Below are 19,441 nucleotides of genomic sequence, written 5' to 3'. Positions count from 1 at the left end.
TAGAAATTGTAATGCTTTTAGTCAATTAATAATAGCAATTTGTTTTTGTTGTATGTGTTTTAAGATTTTATTTATTTATTTATTTATTTATTTATTTATTTATTTATTTAGAGAGCAGGGGGAGGGGCAGAGGGAGAAGGAGAGAGAGAATCTCAAGCAGACTCTGCACTGAGTGTGGAGCCCGACACGGGGCTCCATCTCATGACCCTGAGATCATGACCTGAGCTGAAACCAAGAGTCGGATGCTTAATTTACTGAGCCACCCAGGTGCCCCAACAATAGCAATTTGTATTGGCATGAACACACATCTATCAATTATCTTCTAATTATCTAACAATTATCACCATACACTCACAAGAAAGGAAAAGAGATTCTTATCTTCTTCCTTTTAAAGATATAGAAACTGAGGCACGGAGTGACTGAGTAACTAAGTCATTCAATTAATAAGAGCTGGGAAGACGTCTCACCTGTATATAAGAACCCAAGAAATTTTTCTTTTATAATTTGTTGTCAGGGGAGAATAGTTTTTGTTTGCTTTGCTTTTCCCCTGGAGGAACTGGAATGTTTTCTCCTTCCTGATTTTAAAGTAAACTAACTTACTGTGTTTCTCTTTTTGCCCACAAATTTGCTGCCCAGTCACTGTTGCTCTGTTATTCTTCATAATCAGCCTGCTTGCTTTTCCCTCTTCTATTTGGTACTGATTTTCTAGTTCTGTTGTCTTAACCTTCATGTCTATGGTAACCTTGTTGGACCCTCCCTCAAATCCTTTTCTGAAAAAGGCAGTCTGTGGGAGTGCCTGGGTGGCTCAGTCAGTTGAGCGTCTGACTTGATTTTTTTTTTAAAGATTTTATTTTTTTATTTGACAGAAAGTGAGAGAGCACAAGCAGGGGGAGTGGGAGATGGAGAAACAGCCTCCCCACTGAGCAGGGAGCCCGACGTGAGGCTCGATCCCAGGACCCTCGGACCATGACCTGAGCCAAAGGCAGATGCTTAACCATCTGAGCCACCCAGGCACCCCTGACTCTTGATTTTGGCTGGCTCCGCCAGGGAGTCTGCTTCTCTCCCTCTCTCCCCCTCTTCCTCTGCCCCTCTCCCCACTCATGGATGCTCGCTCTCTCTCTCTCTCTCACTCTAAAATAAATAAACAAATCTTAAAAAAAAAAAAAAGAGGCAGTCTATGAATAAATGAGTGAGGAAGTGGCTAATTAGCCAGGACACCTGATTCTCTAATAGAGTGCTTTGTCTTCAAAATTTATAATTTACTCCAAGTTTTAAGGTAAAACAGCATTTTGGGGAAGAGAGAAACTGAATTCAGCTGGGGGTGGTTACAGGACTCTGAAGGAATATCAGAGGAGCAGGGAAAGGGACTTCACATGTTTGGTGCTTTACACACTTTCTCTGGTTAATCCTCACAACTCATGAGGCAGGTGTTTATATGCCCTTTTTTACAGATGAGGGAAGTGAGGCTCAGAGAAGTTTAATAACTCACTCAGGGTTACAAAGCCAGCCCGAGGTGGAGCCTGGAACAGAACCTAAGAGAAAGTCCAAAGCCAAAGCCTTTTCAGATTCCAGATCAAAATCATCTGAAAGGTTTCCCAAGTGGTTACAAGACGCCAACCTGTGATCCGCATATGTGGTGCAGGGAAGGGAACTGAGGTCAAATGTGTAAAAAAAAAAAAAAAAAAGCTATAGCCCCGGCCCCCACCCCAGGAAAGCATGATTCTGCCATTTGCAGCCTCCTGATGGATCCATGTGAATGGACACGGGCAGCAGCTTCCTGTACCTGCTCCTTTCTCCCAGACTGTGGGGCCTCCCCACAGCATAGCGGTCCTACCTTTCTCGCAGTAGGGCTCCCCATCTTCCATGTGGAAGAGGCTGTTCCCAAAGGGCTTTTTGCAAGCTGCGCAGACGAAGCAGGTGGTGTGCCATGTCTGTCTCAGGGCATGCATCACTTCCTGGGGGGAAAGAGCCTCCACTCAGGCCAAGAGGTTCAGGGGAGAGAGGAAGCTGGGCTCCCTCTTCCTCACCAGGCCCTGGCTACTGCCGGAGCATCCCCACAGGGAACAGGGCAGGAGAGCCCAGGAGGTGGGCCTTGGACGTATTGAGGAAAGGCCCGGAGATGCCAGAGGAGTTCACACTCATGTAGCCCCTGCTGGGTGCCAGGTTCTGTGTCAAAATCATCAGAGAGGTGGTGACATTAGCTGTGATTCTGAACCCTCCCATCAAAGCTGGGGCGGGGGGTCTTGCTTATTACCGCTGCTTTACCAAAGGAGCATGGAGGGGTCAAGGCCACATGTGGGTGTGTGGCGAGGTCAGTCTATAAAGTGATAACTTGCTTTGCAGCAGCTCCACCAACACATCGAGCCGTGTGGCCCAGGCAGGTCATCATCTCTCCCTCCATGTTCATTCGCTCCCTAGCTCATTGGTGGCAAACCAACTCCCTTGTAGGATAGAAAGTTGTTCTCTCTCCGTTAGCAGCCGCTTCTTGGCTTCCTAACGGGCCCCCACAACCTTGGGGAGGGAGAGAGATTGGGGAAAAGACAAGAGTCAGAGGAGAGGGATGCTGCCCACTTACCCCCATGATTTTGGTGTTGCACTTGGCACAGATTGGGGCAAAGAACTGCTCGTAACAGCGCTCGCAGTACACGTTGTTCTGCTCCTCCACAAAGCACATGTCGGCCAGGGAGGTCTTGCAGTAGGCACAGTTGAACTCTTCCGGGTGCCAGGAACGGCCCATGGCTACCAGAAAGGGGCCCCTGGGGAAGCAGAGAAAGGCAGCCCCAAAAGCTCGAGACCAGATGTTTCAGGACACCCAAAACTATTCATACTTTGACCCAATAACCCTGACTTTTGTAACTGTTCTAATGAACTGATGTGAAATTCAGATAAAGCTCTATGCAAAAAGATATTCATTGTTGCAGCAACAACAGGGAAGCAACTCAAATACCTCCAAGTAGGGGACGGGGGAAGTGTATTCATAACAAGAAGAGCCAAGACGACCATGCCAATGGCTGGCCTTTATTGAGTGCTTACTCTGTGCCCGGCACTGTTTAAGAAGAAATGTGCGTGGATTAACTTGGTTAGCGCTTCCAACAATCCTAGGAAGTAGGATTATGGTACCTGCTTTCAGATAAGGAAACTGAGGCACAGAGAGGTGAAATAAGTTGTTCAAGGCCAAAGGGCTAGCACAGCCTGGGTAGCCCAGATCCAGATTAGCAGTCAGAGCAGTGGGACCATGAGGAAATGTGGTGCATTTTCATTTTTACTTTTTGGAACTCTCTAATTATTCTCTAATGAGTATGTGTTACTTTAAGTAAAAGTGTATTTATCACATATATATGCCCTCCTCCCTAACACACACATCCTATAAACATACTTTGTCCAAACAAGTGTCACCTACGTCTGTGAAATGACTTGTTTTTCTTTTAGGGTGGCAGATGCCCACCAAAGCCCCGAGCAACACTGGCCTGTCTGTGGAAAGACCCAGAAAGAACCCTAAAGGAAAGCTGGGTCAAAACTAGTACTGTCAGCCAGCTTGCACCATGCCCAGTAAACCTGACAACAAGACCTATGATTCCCAGAACCCAGCCTTAGCCCGAGGGGGAGGTCCTGGCACCAGGCATCGTGCTGGGAGCTTCACCCACTTACTTCATGGAATTCGCCCGACTCCTGGGGAGGTGGGTGTCACACAGGTATGGAAGCCAAAGCTCAAAGAGGGTCAGACTAGGTGGCAAGCCAGAGGAGCCTGAGGCTGCCCAGCAGGGAGCCTTCTCCCTACTCCTGCCCTCCCTCTCACCTCCCCCGCCCTACCACAGGGTTCAGACAGTGCACAAGCACCCCACACCCCTGCGCTCCCAGCGCCCCAGCTCAGGGGCACACCTGGATCGTACCTGATGATGTTGCTGCAGTGGCCACAGAGCGGAGTCCTGCTGCTGGCTGGGACGCGCTCAGCCCGCTGAACGATGCCCCTGGCCAGGGGAGACCCCTGGGGCCCCGTCGGGGTGTAGGCAGGGGTCCCTCGAGGCAGGGTCTGCTTGCTGATGGAGGTGGTACTCTTGCCAGGGGCAAACTTCTGAGAGAAGCTGTCATCTGTCACCCATGGGGGGCGGCTGGCAGACTCCACAGGGCCCCCACTGTAGGCCGCTGAGGGTGCAGGGTTATAGCTTGGGGCTGGCGAGGGGGTATAGGCTGGTGCCGGGGAAGGGGAGTAGGTGGGGGCAGGAGAGGGGGTGTAGGCAGGGGCAGGTGAGGGGGTGTAGGGAGCTGGACTATAATTGGCCCCCGGGGATGGGCTGTAGGTAGATGCAGGCACTGCAAGCCAAAAATAGCCAAAGAAAAATGTATCAGGAATTCATTTACCCCAACTTCCCCCACCCCCAGCCAGAAAACTCTAAAAGGTGACTTTGATATTAGAGCGGTACAATTCCAATTTTTATGGAGGACACGTTCCTGAACTTCTTGATGCCCCAGATTTGAATTTGCAGCAGGGAGCCAAGGGAGATAAAGAGCAATCAGAGCAGAGCCCTTGGGAGCTTGAACAGGACTGGGAAAGGGACATAGCTATAAATATCTGCAGCTGTGTGGGGTGGGGCTTGGCCAGGCCTTGGCTTCCAGAAGCCTGCAGAAGACAGGGAATGGGGGCGGGCATGCCAGGCAAGCCTCATATCTGGGTCCCCTGGGCCGGGAAGGGGGTGGGAGCGGGTCAACTTGGCCTTGACTGGAAGATGCTTTCAGTTGCACTCTGACCAGAGATTTGACATCTGAAATGCCTCAATCACATGTGTTTGCTGAACCTGGACCTAGTCCAGCCTTTGGGACAAAGTGGATGATAGGGCAGTTGGGTTTTTGGGTTCAGGTTTCATGTTTAGCTACAATCATTTTCTCAAAAAACACTTCAGCTTGATTTATATTGGGGGAAATTTCACCTTGGTTTGATTGGGGCGGGGGTCTTGAGAGAGCCATTCAGAGGGAGCCTGGGCAGAGATGTTGGGGTGACACAGCCCAGGTCTAGCTGCTCCCTCAGTCTGTGGCTACCTCTAGGAGACCCATGCTCCCCTACACCACTCTGGGGGAAACAGAGTATGTCTGAGTGCGTGTGAAATTACCATGAAAGAGTGCAGGAGAATGCACTACCTCACTTCTGGAACCTCCACCTCCAAGTCTCCCAGAGCTAAAAAACCTTTTTGGGGTGACAACACAAAGGAGCACTGCAGCTGCTCACCCAAAGCCCTCTGAGGCCTGCGCCCTCAAAACCTAGGTTTCTAAGTTCTGCTGCCTCCCACTGTGGAGCCTGCACACATTCCAGCCAGGGAGGTTCCAGAAGCCTCACCTCAACTCACAGTCTGTGCCTCTGGAAAGAGGCCTCATTCCTCCCATCCTGGGAAGCATGCTGGGGCAACCTCCCTCCATTCCTGAGCCTGCCTAGGTGGATGGACTATGCTGAGGGGTCCTGAGAGAGCCCCCCTCAGTTTCCAGCCTGGAAAGGAAGGTCTTGCTCAGGGCTAAAGTTCCCCACCTGGCCTCGGATCTCTCCCACCTGGTTCTCCTGGACCACCTTGGGTGGCCTGTGGCCTGCCGTTCCAATCGTATTGTTCTACTCCCAGATGACTGGCCCTTCAGAGCTGGGTAACACAGGAAGCCCAGTACTGTGGGTGGGTAGGGACCAGGCCTGTGTTATCAAAAGTTGAAGGGGTAAAACCCGCCATGGCCCTGTCTTGGAGTCATGTTGGGAGTGATGCTGGCTTCTAAAAGTAAAACTCTCTCCATAAGGAATCAATCTTCTTCCCACTTACTAAGGGAGTAGGCTTGGCACATAACAGGTCACCTGGTTTAGTCCCCTTTACAGTTGAGGTCACTGAGGCTCAGACAGAGCCAGTAAGTGGCAGAGTGAGTCTCCAAAACTATTCTATTACCCCAAGGTGCCTCTGTAAAGAATATAAGTCTAATTTCCAGAAAATCTTGGCACACCATGTCATTGAGGAATAACTATCAACTTGGAGGAGGTCCCATGCTCTGGCATGTAGCACAGCCATCAGGAGCCCTGGGTTCAGGTCCCAGCGCTACTACATCCTGGCTGTGTGTCCTTGGGCAAGTTCCTTAACGTCTCTGGGCCTGAATGTCCTTTTTAAAGATGGCATTAATAATTCTTAGTGCCTCACAGGTTGGTTATGAGGTTTCAAGGAGACAAGAAATATAAAGTGCTTATCCTAGGGCCTGGCACAGTGTATGCATCATTTCACATTAGTGAGCATGGTGACTTCTGGGTCTCAGGGTCTGGGTGAACTGTCAGCTCATCTTACTGCCTGATGGTCACCTGAGGGAACGCATCCAGGGAGACTGTGGGATGTTGGGGGTGGGGACGGGAGATGTGACACCCTGAAATCAGATAACCTGGGACTAAGTCTATCACCAGTGGTAGAAAGTATGATGCCCCTGCCTGCCTCAAAGAGAGTGGTGGGGACCTACTGGGGTGACATGATGCATGCACTGTGCAAATTTGTGAAGCCCAGATTCCAAGTGTTGCCACCCTTCCTAACAACCTTGCGTAGCAGCCAAGTGCCCAGAGCAGGGGGTCTCAAAGTGCTGGGGCAGGGGTAATGAGGGGAACGCCACCAGGGAGAGGGTGTGGGGAGAGGTGATCTAGCAGAACTTCAGAGCAGCTTCATCCCTCTCTATTATATATAATGGGGTTCTAAGCAAGATTTTGTCCCCCACCCTTTTTTTTTGTAAAGTGGGGGCTCTCTGCTGAAAGGGATTATGAACAAAGCCCCAATCCTGTGCCAGTGCGCAGCCCTAGGTGGCCAGTGAGCCCTTGAAATGTGGCTAATCGAAATTGAGAAGTGCTATCCGTGTAAAATACACACTAGATTCCAGGGCTTAGCACAAGAAGAGAATATAAATATCTCACTAATTATTTTATATTGACTATATATTGAAACGATGCTTTGAATATACTGAGTCAAATAAAATATGGTAACATTAATCTCACCTGCTTCCTTTTCCTTAAAAAATGTGGTTAACTAGAACATTTATTTTTATTGGACAGTGCTGCCCTCATCAGCTCAGTGGCTACCTAGGACTGGCCGGCTGTGTTATCCACAGGCAAGGCCCTTTACGTGTATTATTGCGTGTAATACTCACTGCAATCCAGTGAGGCAGAGAATATTTTCTAGTCCACTTTACAGTTGGAGAACTGAAGCTTGGTGAGCCTAAGTGACTACTGGAAAGTTGGGGAGCTCGGGCAGTGGGACTCAACTCCAGATCCCCTGCTTAACCACTCCCTACGCAGCAAAACAGGCTTTAGCATGCCCCTTCCAACTCGGGCCCTTGCCCGCTTTTCCTGCTTCCCTCCAGCAACACAAACCCGATTCCCTCTGCCTGGCAGACGTTCTCTTCCCTCCTCCGGAAGGCCTTCCAGACTCCCTGATCCAGCCCCCTCTTCTAAGCCCCCGCGAAAGTCTCGGCAGGTCAGAGGCATGCCGGAATCTGGGGTCCGGTGGGCTGCCCTAGGGGCCTTCGGTTCCCCGAGGCGCAGACCGGCAGCTCCCCCCTCCGCATCGCTTGCCCCCACTCTAGTGGGGTGAGGGTGGGAGCGCGAGGAGCGGCTGCTTCCCAGTCCCCTTGCCGCTGCGCCCTTCCTCCCGGCTCTGGCCGCGCCACCCGAGACGTGCCAGAAGGGAGACTTGATATCCCATCTCCGAGCCCGGGGCTGTTGCTATTTCTGCTTGACGGAATTAAGCCCGTCTAAATTAGAAGGTGATATTTCATCTCTAATTGGCAAGTTCAAAAGGCCCCTATCGCACTCGGCGGCCTCGGGAATGCGTAATTAAACAAGGTGATTTCTGACTCATCCCAGGTCGGGCCTGGCTCCCCACGAGCGCCGGCCCCCGCCCGGCCCGCGGGCCGACGTGGCCTCCCCCCGGCCCGCGCGGGGCCCCTCCGCCCACGGCGAGGCCGACCCGGCCGCCTCCCGGGCCCCAGGTGTTCCGGGGAGCGGCCGCCCAGCCCGGGCGCCAGCGCTGAGAGCCGGGCTGCGAACGCCACCCTCGGCGCAGAAGAGTCCCGCGGGGAGCTGCGGCCCGGCCTGGGTCGGCGGAGGACGGGAGCGACTCGGGCCCGCGTTCCCCGCTTCTCCCCGGGCCGCCTGCCAGCCGCCCGGCCTCCCCGGGAGAGGGGCGGAGGCCGGCCGCCTCCTTCCCTGCGGGCAGGCATGAGTTAACGTCTGCACCGCCTGGGAACGCCGCGGAGGGAGCCCCGCCGCCCCGGGGCCCCGGCACGTCTCGCCCGCCTGAGCCCCAGCCCGGCAAGGAGGTGAGGGGGCGCCGGGCGCGCCCCCGGAACCGTGCCGCCCCCTGGCGGGCCTGCGGAGGAGCGCCGGCGCCCGGGGTCCGCCCCGGAAGGTGCCCAGGAGGACCCGCCTGGGAAGGGAGCCCGGGCCGGGCCGGAAATGCGCTCTGGGCGCGGAGAGCGCGCCTCGCCTCAGCCGGCCTCCTTCCCGCCCTCCCCGCAGTGGTCCCCGTGTCCGCAGGGCAGCCGCGTCCTCCAGCTCCCTCGGAGATGTTGCACCACTGCAGCCAGCTCCGAACTGCTCCCTAATCCCGTGACTCTAACCTCAGAACCTTGTGTCCCTGCCCCTGGAAGGACAGGGAAGGGCGCCTCCTGTGTGCCAAGTACTCGGCTGGGTGCTTCCTTTCGTCCCCAGAACACGAGGTCTACATAGCTTCGTGCCCATTTTTCAGAGCAGGGCATTCAGGCCGCCGGGACGAAGTGCTTTTGCCTTGGGGGAGGCGGAGCAGAGCCCCGCACAGGAGCCGGTCTGATGCTGAAGCCGCTTCTACCGCCCGCACTCAACACCGCGGGCAGAGTTCTACACGAGGAGGGCTCATGATGGCTCCTCGGCCCTGCGCGTCAAGTCAGGCTCCCCAGAGCAAGGCCCTTCCGGCGCAGTCCCTGTCTGACCTCCCTGCCCTCCGGCTTCCTTGAGGATCCTCTCTGGGGTCTCTCCTTTTCCCTAACAGGATATGCTCCTGGGGCGCCTGGGTGGCTCAGTTGTTAGGCGTCTGCTCAGGTCATGATCCCAGGGTCTTGGGATCGAGCCCCACATCGAGCTCCCTGCTCGGCAGGGGAGTCTGCTTCTCCCTCTCCCACTTCCCCTGCTTGTGTTCCCTCTCTTGCTGTGTCTCTCCTCAAATAAATAAATAAAATCTTTAAAACCAAAAAACAAAAACAGGATATGCTCCTGAGTCTGGACTCGACCTCATGACTTCTTGACCAACTCTTCCTTTCTGGCGTGATATCGAGAAGCCCCCTCCCTGTCCCCTTAGAGTTAGCTACCCCATTCTTTCCTGAACAAGTCCTTAACTTCCTCACCTCATCACTGTTACCATGTGTGAAAATGGTGTGTGTAACCATTTGGGAGGGGGGCGGAGAACAGTTTGGATATTACTGCAAGTGGAAAATGTCATTATTGCTAGAATTTCTATAGTCAAGATGGCTGTGAAGAGAAATATGCTTTAAATGAAAAGTGTATGCCCACCTAAAATCCTATCTCAGCCACCCATGGAACTTGCATGGGCCCCCTCTGGGAACCCTTGCGACCCATGACCCCTGTGTGTTCAGCCACCAGAGTGCACAGTTCACAGCCTCTCCCCATGCCATTCTTTACCCCCAACTTGAGTTCCTTACCAGCATTCAGTCATTCATTTATTCCTTCATCCACTACCTTTGCTGAGCACCTCCTCGGTGCCAGGCCTGAGTCAGGGGCTGGGGAGCCAGTGAAGAAAATCTGCCACAGCCCTGCCCTCCTGGAGTTCAGGGTCAGAATCCAGTGGGAAAAAAATGGGGGCGCCTGGGTGGCTCAGTCGGTTAAGCGGCTGCCTTCGGCTCGGGTCATGATCCCAGGGTCCTGGGATAGAGCCCCGCATCGGGCTCCCTGCTCGGCAGAGAGCCTGCTTCTCCCTCTCCCTCTGTCTGCCGCTCTGCCTACTTGTGCTCTCTCTCTCTGTTAAATAAATAAATAAAAATCTTAAAAAAAAAAAAAAAAGAATCCAGTGGGAAGGAGGGGATGGTGGTATCAGCCCTGGACGGCTATAGATGCCCAGAGCTCTCCTGTGGACATATCCGCTAGACCAGGGCACACAGGACCTTCCCCCAGCCTGGGAAAATACTGGCTAAAGAGCCCTCAGCTTCACTGCGCAGGGGGCAGGCAAGGGAGGGCGAGGTAACTGAGAATTGCCCTCAGGCTCTGAGGCGCAGGCCAGACTTTGCGAGGAAAGAGGGGACATGGGGCTGAGTCCTCATCCCTGTGGAGGGGCCGGGGGCAGTGTTGAGAATGGGGACCAGAGCAATGGAACAGACAACCAAGTGAGCTCAGCCACTGGCTGACCCTGTGCTGGCCATTCTGTTGCTGGTCACGTGTGCTCTCTGGGCCTCCATTATCCTGCCTCAGCTGAGGAAACCAAAGACCAGACAGGATGAGCAGGTTGCCCAGGGTCACAGCATGATGCAGGAGGTCTGTCCAAAGCCTATGGTGTTTTCATTACACCTGCCTGTCTTCCAGCTTGAGGCAGACCCAGACTCCTGGAGAAACAAGCTCCTCCCCTAAACCCTTTCTTCCTTCACCTTGAGCCTGGAAATCCTCAGCCAGGAACGGGATCTTCCTAAGAGCTGGGTGGCTCCATTCCTGCCTGGCACCGCTCACCTGTCTCCCCAGGGCCAGAGGCAGGCTCCATAGGATTCTGGCCCACATTTGGAGGAAGGAGGGCTGAGCCTCGTTAGCAGGGCTTCACTGGCCACCAACCTTTTGGGGATGTGGCCTAGAAGCCATGTCCACCCTCCCCTCCGTTCTGCCTCTCACCTGGCTGGTAGACAGAAGGCCGGATGCTGGCGGTGGTGACAACCCGGGGCTTGGGCGCAGGGGCAGCTGAGGCCTCACTGTATGTATGAGTGGCAGGTGCTGGAGAGGTCGCCTTGGCGGGACTGTAGGCAGAGGCCTGGGGCCTGGAACCAAGGGGGGAGGAGTTAGCAGCCAGAAGCACAGCCCCACCCAGGCCCTGGGGCCTGCAGTCCTGGCAGGCGGGCTCCCCCCGTCTTCAGGAGCCTCTGCGAGGAGAAAACCTGACAGAGATAGTCCTAGGGGGTTGCCAGAGGCTGTGAAGGAAAGACCATGGTGGTCTTTGAGGGGAAGAAGCTGCTTCTGGGGGCTGAGTCTTTGTGAGCCTGGTTAGAGCAATACAGCCCATTGCTGGTGCCACCACCTTAGGAGAGAGGGAGGAAAATCACCAGCCAGCCAGAAAGACACACAGAAAACCCTTCAGTCCCCAGGGAGAGATTGCCAGGGTGGGGCTGGGGCTGGAGGGGGCAGTAGCAAGAGAGAGGAGACAGATGGAGGTGGTCGGAGTTACCCTTCTCCCTAAACCTTCTGACCTTCTGGGGCACAGCCTCAGGCCACTGGCCTCCTCCCCATTCCCCTTCCTACGTGGCTGGAGGGAGCTGCCAAGTCTCAGGTTTCTGGGTGCTCCAGGGAGGGCTCATTGGAAGCCAGGAGACACCCCCCCCACACACACACACACAGAGGCTTCTCTGCACAGGATTCCTGTTGCCCTCTTCCTGCTGAGTTAGCTGCCAAGAGGCCTAGAGCAGCCTTTTCCCACTTGTGACCCAGGAGCCATGGGACCTCAGTGATGGGGGGAAAGTACCCCAGTTCATTGCCCTCAGGAAATGCCGTTCTTGGCCTCTCCCCTTGGAGAGCTAAAGGCTCTAAGTACTGGAGTTAAGCAGCACGTTCAACTTCGTCTCATTCAGTGTTTCCCAGTTTCATTTGTCAGTGAACAACCCCCCCCCCTCTTTTTTCCACTTAAAACTGAAGAACACCTTACTGAACACATCCTTGGTCTCTCCCTACATCTTTCAGATCCCCTTGGGGACCACATGTCCATACCCAGGGCAAATGGGTCATTGATGGGGATGCTAGAGAAGTGAGCCCCTGCAAACGTACTCCCCGCCCCCAGCCCATGGCTTCCTGCCTTCCTTCCAGCTGTTCCCCCAGGGCCCAGGTGCTGGGCAGAGTCCAAGGATAAGGAAGCACCTTCTTCTCCAGGGCTGTGGGAGGGGGTGGCCCTGAGCTAAGAACCCATCGCACTGCCAAGCTCCTGAGCAGACCCAGAAGCGTGTGCAGTGCTGCCCAGATGGTATGGAGGTAGAATGAACCTCAGACAGCCAGTGCCCCAGACGCAGGGGGTGTGCAGACTTACCGTGCCAAGTTACCATGTTCCTGATGGGGTGAGGCATTGTCTCCCCTCCCTGGGCCGGCCTGCCCTGCTCTGATAAACCACAGTGGAGTAGGGGCCTTAATGGAAGAGGGAGTGTCCAGGGGTGTCCAGCCTCCACTATGGTGGAAGGCTGAGGGTCAATGGGGCTTAGCCAGGCTCTCCCAGCTGTGGAGAAAGCTTTCCCAGCATCCCAGGAGCTAAAGGTCCTGTGTCAGGGATTGGCATTGGGGGAGGAAGCAGAGGCTTAAGACACCCAGCAAGGATTCCGAGGCCATGCCAAGAAAGGCTGGGGTGTCCATTTGCCTCCCCCTGGCTCCCTCTAGCTCCATCTAGCCTTGTGCGAGAAGGGGAGGTATCTAGGCCCAGAGCGTGGTTCCCTGGTCCTCTCTGCTCTGGCCTGGTGCTAGGACCCCTCCAGGCATCTCTCCAACCTCCACCCAGCCCTCATCTCCCTTTGTAAGGCAAAGGAAAGAAGGGTTTGCTCTGTTGAGGGGCTCCTGAGGGCCCCAGGACACTGAAGACACAGAGGCCAGAAGCACAGTGCTGGAGCTTACCCTTGAGCAAGGCCCCAGCGTCTGGAGCTTCTCCATCCAACTTGAGAGGCATCTCCCCACTTAACAACAGAGACATTTCTTACCCTCTTCAAAGTTTCTTTGTGCCCTTACCTGAAGAGACTCTGGTGTGCAGAGGGGAAGCAACTTGCTAAGTGACCCCAGGAAGCTGGAATAAAACAACCCCTGGAGGTCCAGACTGGGCTCACCCTTGAGGCTTGAGTTGGGCTGGGCAAAGCCTAGCCTTGGCACCACCTAGGTCCCTATGAAGCCTGGGGGCAGGGGGCAGCACACAGGTCTGCAGGCCACTCTGCCCACCCTCCATCCTGCCTCAAGCTGTGCCAGGGACCTTTGAACCCTGACCCAGAGAGGCATGACCTTTCCAGCAAAACCCTGGGAAGGGAGCATGGGAAACTGGGAAAGCTGGCTCTGCCCCCAAACACCAACTTGACAGCTCCATGCAGCCCAGAAAGAGTTGGGCCTGTCTGGCCGTTACACTGCCTGGCCATTCTAGAATGACTCATCCATCCTGCCCTGTCCACCTCCCCGCACCCCTCTGCACCCTTTGCAAACTGCAACCCCCCATTGCCCCCCTTCCCCACCCCTGCCTTTGCTGGGTATCCAGGAGGTCAGATTGAAATGCAGTAACTCATAAGACTCGAGAGCATTTTATGTGCTAGGTGATTTATGCACACTTTTTTCTGTCCCAACCCTCAAAAATAGATGTTGCATTAAACATCTTAGCAGAGGAGAAACTAAGCTTCAGAGAAATTCAGTCACTGTCTGTGGATTATAGACAGTAAGTGGTGGAGCAGAGATTTAAGTCCCATGGCATGGGCTACCTCTGGAGGTAGCGTGCTCTCTATCAAGAGAGAAGAGAGGGTAAAGGAAGAGGGCAAGTTAGTCGCTAAATACCTGCCCATATCTGACCTGCCTGACATGCCCAGGTCAACACTGTCTCTGCTCCCTCCTCCAGAGAGCCTTCCTTGACTTCCCCAGACCACAGGGACAATTTCCATTCTCCCCCTTTATCCCAGTTCCAGGTCTCTCTTTGTTATCTAACTCTGTGTGTGTGTGCGTGTGTGTGTGTGTGTGTGAGAGAGAGAGAGAGAGAGAGAGAGAGAGAGACCTCTATCTCAGAACATGTGCTGGGGGGCAGGGCAGCACGTCCCTATATCTGTCCTGAGCCACACAGTGTGTTCCCCTGCAGTGACCCCCAGTCTCCCCTTCGCTCTCAGCACCAGGCAGTGCTAGGCTTGGCTTCCCAAGGACCCCGGGGTCCTAACCACCGTGGACGGGCCTTTCCGAGGGCACAGTTGTCAACAGGTGGACCGAGGCTGAGGCCGTTCCTGCTTCCCTTGCCTGAGGTCAGGGCCGGCACCTGTGGGCCAGTTACCTTGGACTGTCCGCGGGGCTTGAGGCAGGGGCTGCGGCGGACGCGCTGGCAGCATGGGCAGTGGCTGCGGTCAGGGGTGGCGAGGCTGCACTGGGAGGGGCAGCAGCAGGTGGCTGGGCAGAAGCGGGCGGCTGCGGGGTGGCGGCCTGGCTGGTGCACACTGGAGCATGCTCAATAGGGGTGCTGATGAGGCGGGACCAAGAAAGACAAGAGGTCAAGGGGGTCCCCCTGCATAGGGATGGTGGCTGCAGCAGAGGCAGGCTGGGCGGAAGGCACCATCCATACTGCAAACAGAGTAGAATCTTCCGGAAGGTGTGTTTCCAGGCTCAGGGAAGGAGTTCCCAGGACCCCAAGAGGGAAGGGCTCAGAGCACTTGGAGGGCCACGGTCGCATCAAAAATATTCTCAAGCCTGGCAAGTTTCCACATACCCACCCCGCCCCCAATTTCTATGTACTTCCTAATTTGTCTTTCTCTGTATATATGATAAAAACACAGTGTGGTGGAAAAGTAGATTGAACTACCAACCGAGTTTCCTCGCCCATCCTGTTTTCCTTCCCCATTTAGTCAGAGGCATGCATTGCATTTGAGAAGGGATGATAACAAGGCACAAAGCAGAGGTAAGACGTGCACATCTGTGGAGTTCTGAGAGCCTGGGTGTCAGGCTGCAGATGACTCGGGGCACTGAATGCATCTGGAAGACGGACGAAAGCTACCATGCCAGGCAGGTCAAGGGCATCGGAACGAGAAAGGGGGCAATGTGGCAAGGGGGATTCAAGAAGAGAGGGAGCCGTGTCCTTGTTCTGGATAAACCCTGGGGAAGTAGCAGGACCCCAGAGTCTCCTCTGCCCATGATGAAGAGGCAGGCAGACCCAAGACAGCCCAAAGATCCCCAGGTCATCATGTGGCCTAGCGGCCTTAGAGGGTTTCCCACACACTGCCCAAGAGTCATGAACAAGGTCCTGAGTGCCCACACAGCTGAGAGACCCTGTAACTGGGAACGAGAGAGGTGGCTGCTCTGGCGTGTGCACCAGCATGAGACCACGTGGGTTGGGGATATCCCAGCAGATGTCAGCGCAGGCCGACCACCGCCGAGGACCAGGTCCCCACACGCCCCACCCCACTGCCTCTGTAAGCACCTCGTCCCCTGAACCAGTCCAGGCAAAAGAAGAGCATCAGAGCCTGGGCTGATAGGATTCGATTTCTGCCATCTCTGCGAAGCAGGGCAGAGAATACAAATTAAATTATAGGAAAGCAACGAAATGCACATTCTTTGCTCCTTGGGGTCTTTGGACAGAGATTCGTACTCGCTACAACAGCAGCAGGATATGCAGCTCCTGCCAGTGGAAATGACCTCCCCCATGCTCTGCAATTCATTTCTTGAACTCGTACTACATGTCCAGCACGTGTCTTTAATTCCTCCCAACAGCCCTCTGCTCATCGACTCTGTTTAATAGATGAGGGAATGGAGGCTGAGAGAATTCAATCAATCGCCCAACCTCCTGGCACTTCCTGGCAGTGACAGCAGGATCTGAGTGACGTGACTTTGGATTTGAAACCTTACCCAGGACGCCAAGTGGCACCCTCATGGAGGAAGAAAGAAACTTCTTGTGATTAGTCAAGTAGAATCTTTCCCCAGCAAAACACACTCTTCTTATTTGAAAACAATTAGAATACTAATCTTCCCTCTGTGACTATTTACCATATGCCAGACCTTGTGCTGAATAACTGTACCAGCATCACTCCATTTGATCCTTTCAACCTCCCTGAGCGATTGGTATCATGATCCTCGTTTTACAGATGAAGAACCTGAGGTCCAGACAGATTGAATCTCTGTTAAATGCCACGCAGCTGCCAAGGGGCGGAAAACGGTGTGAGCCCTAATCACTACAAAGCTTCTCAATCTTTCATAGGAAGACAAATCGCCTGGGAATCTTGATAAAATGCAGCCTCCGGTTCATTGAGTCAGGGGGCTGAGAGTCTACATTTCCGATAGGCTCCTGGGGGGCGCCACCCACTGCTGCTGGTCCGCAGACCACACTTGGAGGAGCGCGGTGCTAAGGAGGTCTCTCCCAGGTAGCAACACAAGTGGGCCATGAGCTCTTTACGAAAGCGCTGCTGGAGTGCTCTCCTCCATCCAGAGAGGTGTGTGGTAGAGACAGGCATGAAATAGCGAGAGAGGGTTGGGGAAGAAGAGAACCAGAGACGTGGCAAGCTTGTAGCTTGACTATCCTGTGGGAGGGAGCGCCATTCTCCTCCATGACTGTGTGGGACGAATTCAGGGTGGACAAGGGCAGTGGCCATGTCTTGTCCAGCATTTTCCCAGCTTAGTGATTCTGACAGAAAGCCTCAGGTAGCCCCGCTCTCAGCCTGCATCAGTGCCTTGAGGCCACTCGCCCACCCTCCACAAAAGAACCTGGTTTCTAGAAGTCATGCCTGTGAAGCATCGCCTCAGAAAAGTGCTTAGTCATAGCCCGGAGCTGGCTACTCGGACCCTCCTCGTGGCGCAAGCAGGTGCGGCCTGGGACAGCTCAGGCTGATGAGGACACCTGGTCTCCTCTATTTGTTCTCCCTGACCCTGTTGCATGCTTCTGGTGGGCTTCCGAGAACTGAGGACACCACTCAGGACAGGAGTGATGAAAATGTCTGGGTTAGAGACGGTATTCTGTAGGACAAACAGGAAGTCGGCTCTGCCTGTCCCTTTTGCTCTAATTCTCTGTCACACCAACTTACGTGGTGCTCTCCCCAAGCATAGCTCCAAACGAACACTGAATTCTGGGGGGGAAGGGGGCCGGTGGAGCTAGATGGGGGCCCTAGGAAAATTCATGATCTAGCATCCTGTTTAGGCCCACTGTTGGCAGACACCAAGCAGCCAGGGCCTAGGAGAAGTAGGGGTGGTGCTGAGGGCATCCTGTAGGATCTTGGGGTTCTTGTTCAGGTCAGCTCTGGCCTGAAGTTCCACAGGCGCCCAGAAACCCCAAGGAGAGCAAGCACTGCAGGGCACTTACTTGGCCCTGGCAGCACTCCTAAAGAGAGTACCCACCAGATCACCCCAGCCTAGTCTAGGATTCAACAACTGCCTCCTGACTCAGTCATAATCCACTTTAAATATCAAAGCAAAAACCAGACCAAAGCACCAAACCCCCTATACTCAAATGCTCACGGCTGCATGGGGAGGGCGTGGCCGGAGGACAAACACAGCCTGGCTACAGTCCCCCTTTCAGCCCATCGCTTCCCTCAGCCCGGCTGGCAGCAAGGGCACCGTGCCAACCCAGTGCCCCTGCTCTGTCGTGATGGCCCTTGACGGAGGGAATGGCAGGGCTCAGCTGATGCTCTTATTGATGGCAATGATATGTATGGAAAGGATAAGGATGGTATTGGTGATGGTGCTGGGTCTTGGGTTTCGTGGTCACTGGGCTCAGGTTGGAACCATGGGTGATGGTGGAGGTGTTGTGACTGATCATGCCGGGGGGTGGCTGCCACTATTCAGGTGATGATGCTGTTTGTATTAGTTAAGAGAACGGAATATGAACATCTCTGTTGATTGCATGATGGCAGAACGCCAGTCAGGGGGTTGCTCTTGAAATTAGTCATGCTGCCACCGATCGAGCTGGCATTCGAGCTTGCGACCTGATGGCTACGGCTCAGGGCCGCCCTGCCCACATCACGCTACCACAGGGCTGCTGCACTGCACAACTCCAGGGGCCCCGGGGTCACTGTACCCTAGGCTAACGACACCCCTCAAGAACACCGTCCGGTGATCCCCATAGGCTGTAGAGTGAATGATGCCCTGCAACCTTTGCTAGTCCCACGTGCCCTTCAGAATACAGAGTCCCCTCGCCTGGCATCTCAGCTCTGGACCGCCAACCAGAACACCCATTCCAGTCAAACTGATTAACTCAGGGTTCCGGGACACCCCTTCTTCTCCTCAGCACTTCTGTTCCCTCTGCTTAGAGCACCTGCCCAGCTTTCCCTAACTGTACTTGCCCCAATCCTACCTAGTCACGAAGATCAAACACGCAGATGGCTTCTTCCAGGAAGTTCTCTCTGACCCTCTGCTTGGAGGGGTGCTCCCTGTCTCTGGACCTCACATGACCAACTTTGCATCATGGCCAGCCACCGTCCACCTCGGTCCTTTCTGATTCCTTTGGCACCCACAGCAGTCAGGCGTGGCGCCTTGACTAAAGCCCATAGACACTGAATGCCAGATGAGGAAATCTCTCCTCGGTGTCACCCAGAGGGCTTTACACAGTCCCCTGGCCTAGGGCTGCCCAGTGCGCTCGTGCAGGAGCTGGGGGTCATTGGGAGGACGCTGGGCAGGGTGGAAAGCAAATGAGGGCCTTCCAGGGCTTCAGGAGGCCTTCAACAGGCAGGGGCCGAAGACAGGGGGCTGCGAGCCCACCAGCTCTGACTGGTTGGCCCATACCCTCTGCCAGCCTCAGGACACCCCCTGCCCGGGACTTCTCTCTCTGTCCGGCAGCCCGTGGCCCCACAACCTACCCTTGGGCCTTGGTAGTCCTCACCAAAAGGTCAGCGAAGTATGGGTGTGCTCCAGGATGCTCGAGGCAAGCAGGAGCCCACACCTACCCTCCCCTGTTGATCCCCCAGCCAGCCTGCTCTGCCTGGGCCTGGCCTTGGCCCTGGACTCAGACTGCTAGGGGTAGGAAGGGATGGGAGGCCAAGGTGGAATAAGCTGGTGGGGCGCTTCGGGGAGCAGCTCAGTGTGGTGGGCAGGATAGAGCTCTCCCCCTGGCCACCCCTTCCAGGTGGGACTGCCAAGTCCCTAGACGCAGAAAGAAAGCCTATGCCCAGTAATGGGAGTGGGAGCAAGGCTCTGGCCCAGTCCAGCCACGGGGGGCATTTGGGGAACCCTGGGGGATGGACCTTGGCATCTGCCTTTATTTTTAGCCTGTGGTTCCCTCAATCAGGGGATAGGCTGCTGGGTAGGCAAGTGGGTAGACAGTCTTAAATGCTCAGGATTAGGACAAGGCCACAGGTGGCCAGGGCTAGAAGCAAGACCAAACTGGAGGCCTTCCACACCTGCCTGCCACTGAGCAAGCCTTCAGCAAGCCCAAGAATTCCCCCTCCTCTCCTCTCAGCCATGGCCTCAGCCCACTGAGGTCCTCCAGCAGTTCCCCTGTGAGCTGCTCCTTAGTCCAGGCGAGCCCCTTCCTTGCTTCCTGAACCAGGGCTGAGCATGACAGTGCCTTCCTGGGCCAGGGCCTTG

At 54.8% G+C, this 19,441-nt stretch overlaps 1 protein-coding gene across 3 annotated transcripts in view; it reads right to left on the bottom strand.

The window, feature by feature from the left end:
- Positions 1 to 19,441, bottom strand: part of LDB3 (LIM domain binding 3) — a 61,352-nt gene that overhangs the window by 11,468 nt on the left and 30,443 nt on the right. For 2 of the 3 annotated variants that reach the window (XM_064594907.1, XM_064594908.1), the window contains exons 9-13: positions 14,217 to 14,399; positions 10,856 to 10,998; positions 3,891 to 4,311; positions 2,576 to 2,756; positions 1,835 to 1,955 (exon numbers count right to left, since the gene is read on the bottom strand). In XM_064594907.1, coding sequence (XP_064450977.1) covers positions 1,835 to 1,955; positions 2,576 to 2,756; positions 3,891 to 4,311; positions 10,856 to 10,998; positions 14,217 to 14,399 — 1,049 coding nt within the window. The remainder of the gene's footprint in view (positions 1 to 1,834; positions 1,956 to 2,575; positions 2,757 to 3,890; positions 4,312 to 10,855; positions 10,999 to 14,216; positions 14,400 to 19,441) is intronic. The other variant, XM_064594909.1, reaches the window with a different exon arrangement.

The sequence above is a fragment of the Mirounga angustirostris genome, unplaced genomic scaffold (genome assembly GCF_029215605.1).
Source record: "Mirounga angustirostris isolate CCGP_5_RB_7025 unplaced genomic scaffold, mMirAng1.0.hap1 SCAF_6, whole genome shotgun sequence".
In the NCBI taxonomy this organism is placed as follows: domain Eukaryota; kingdom Metazoa; phylum Chordata; class Mammalia; order Carnivora; family Phocidae; genus Mirounga; species Mirounga angustirostris.
The sequence above is the reverse complement of the archived record's forward strand: the minus strand, read 5'-3'. Positions and strand labels throughout refer to the sequence as shown.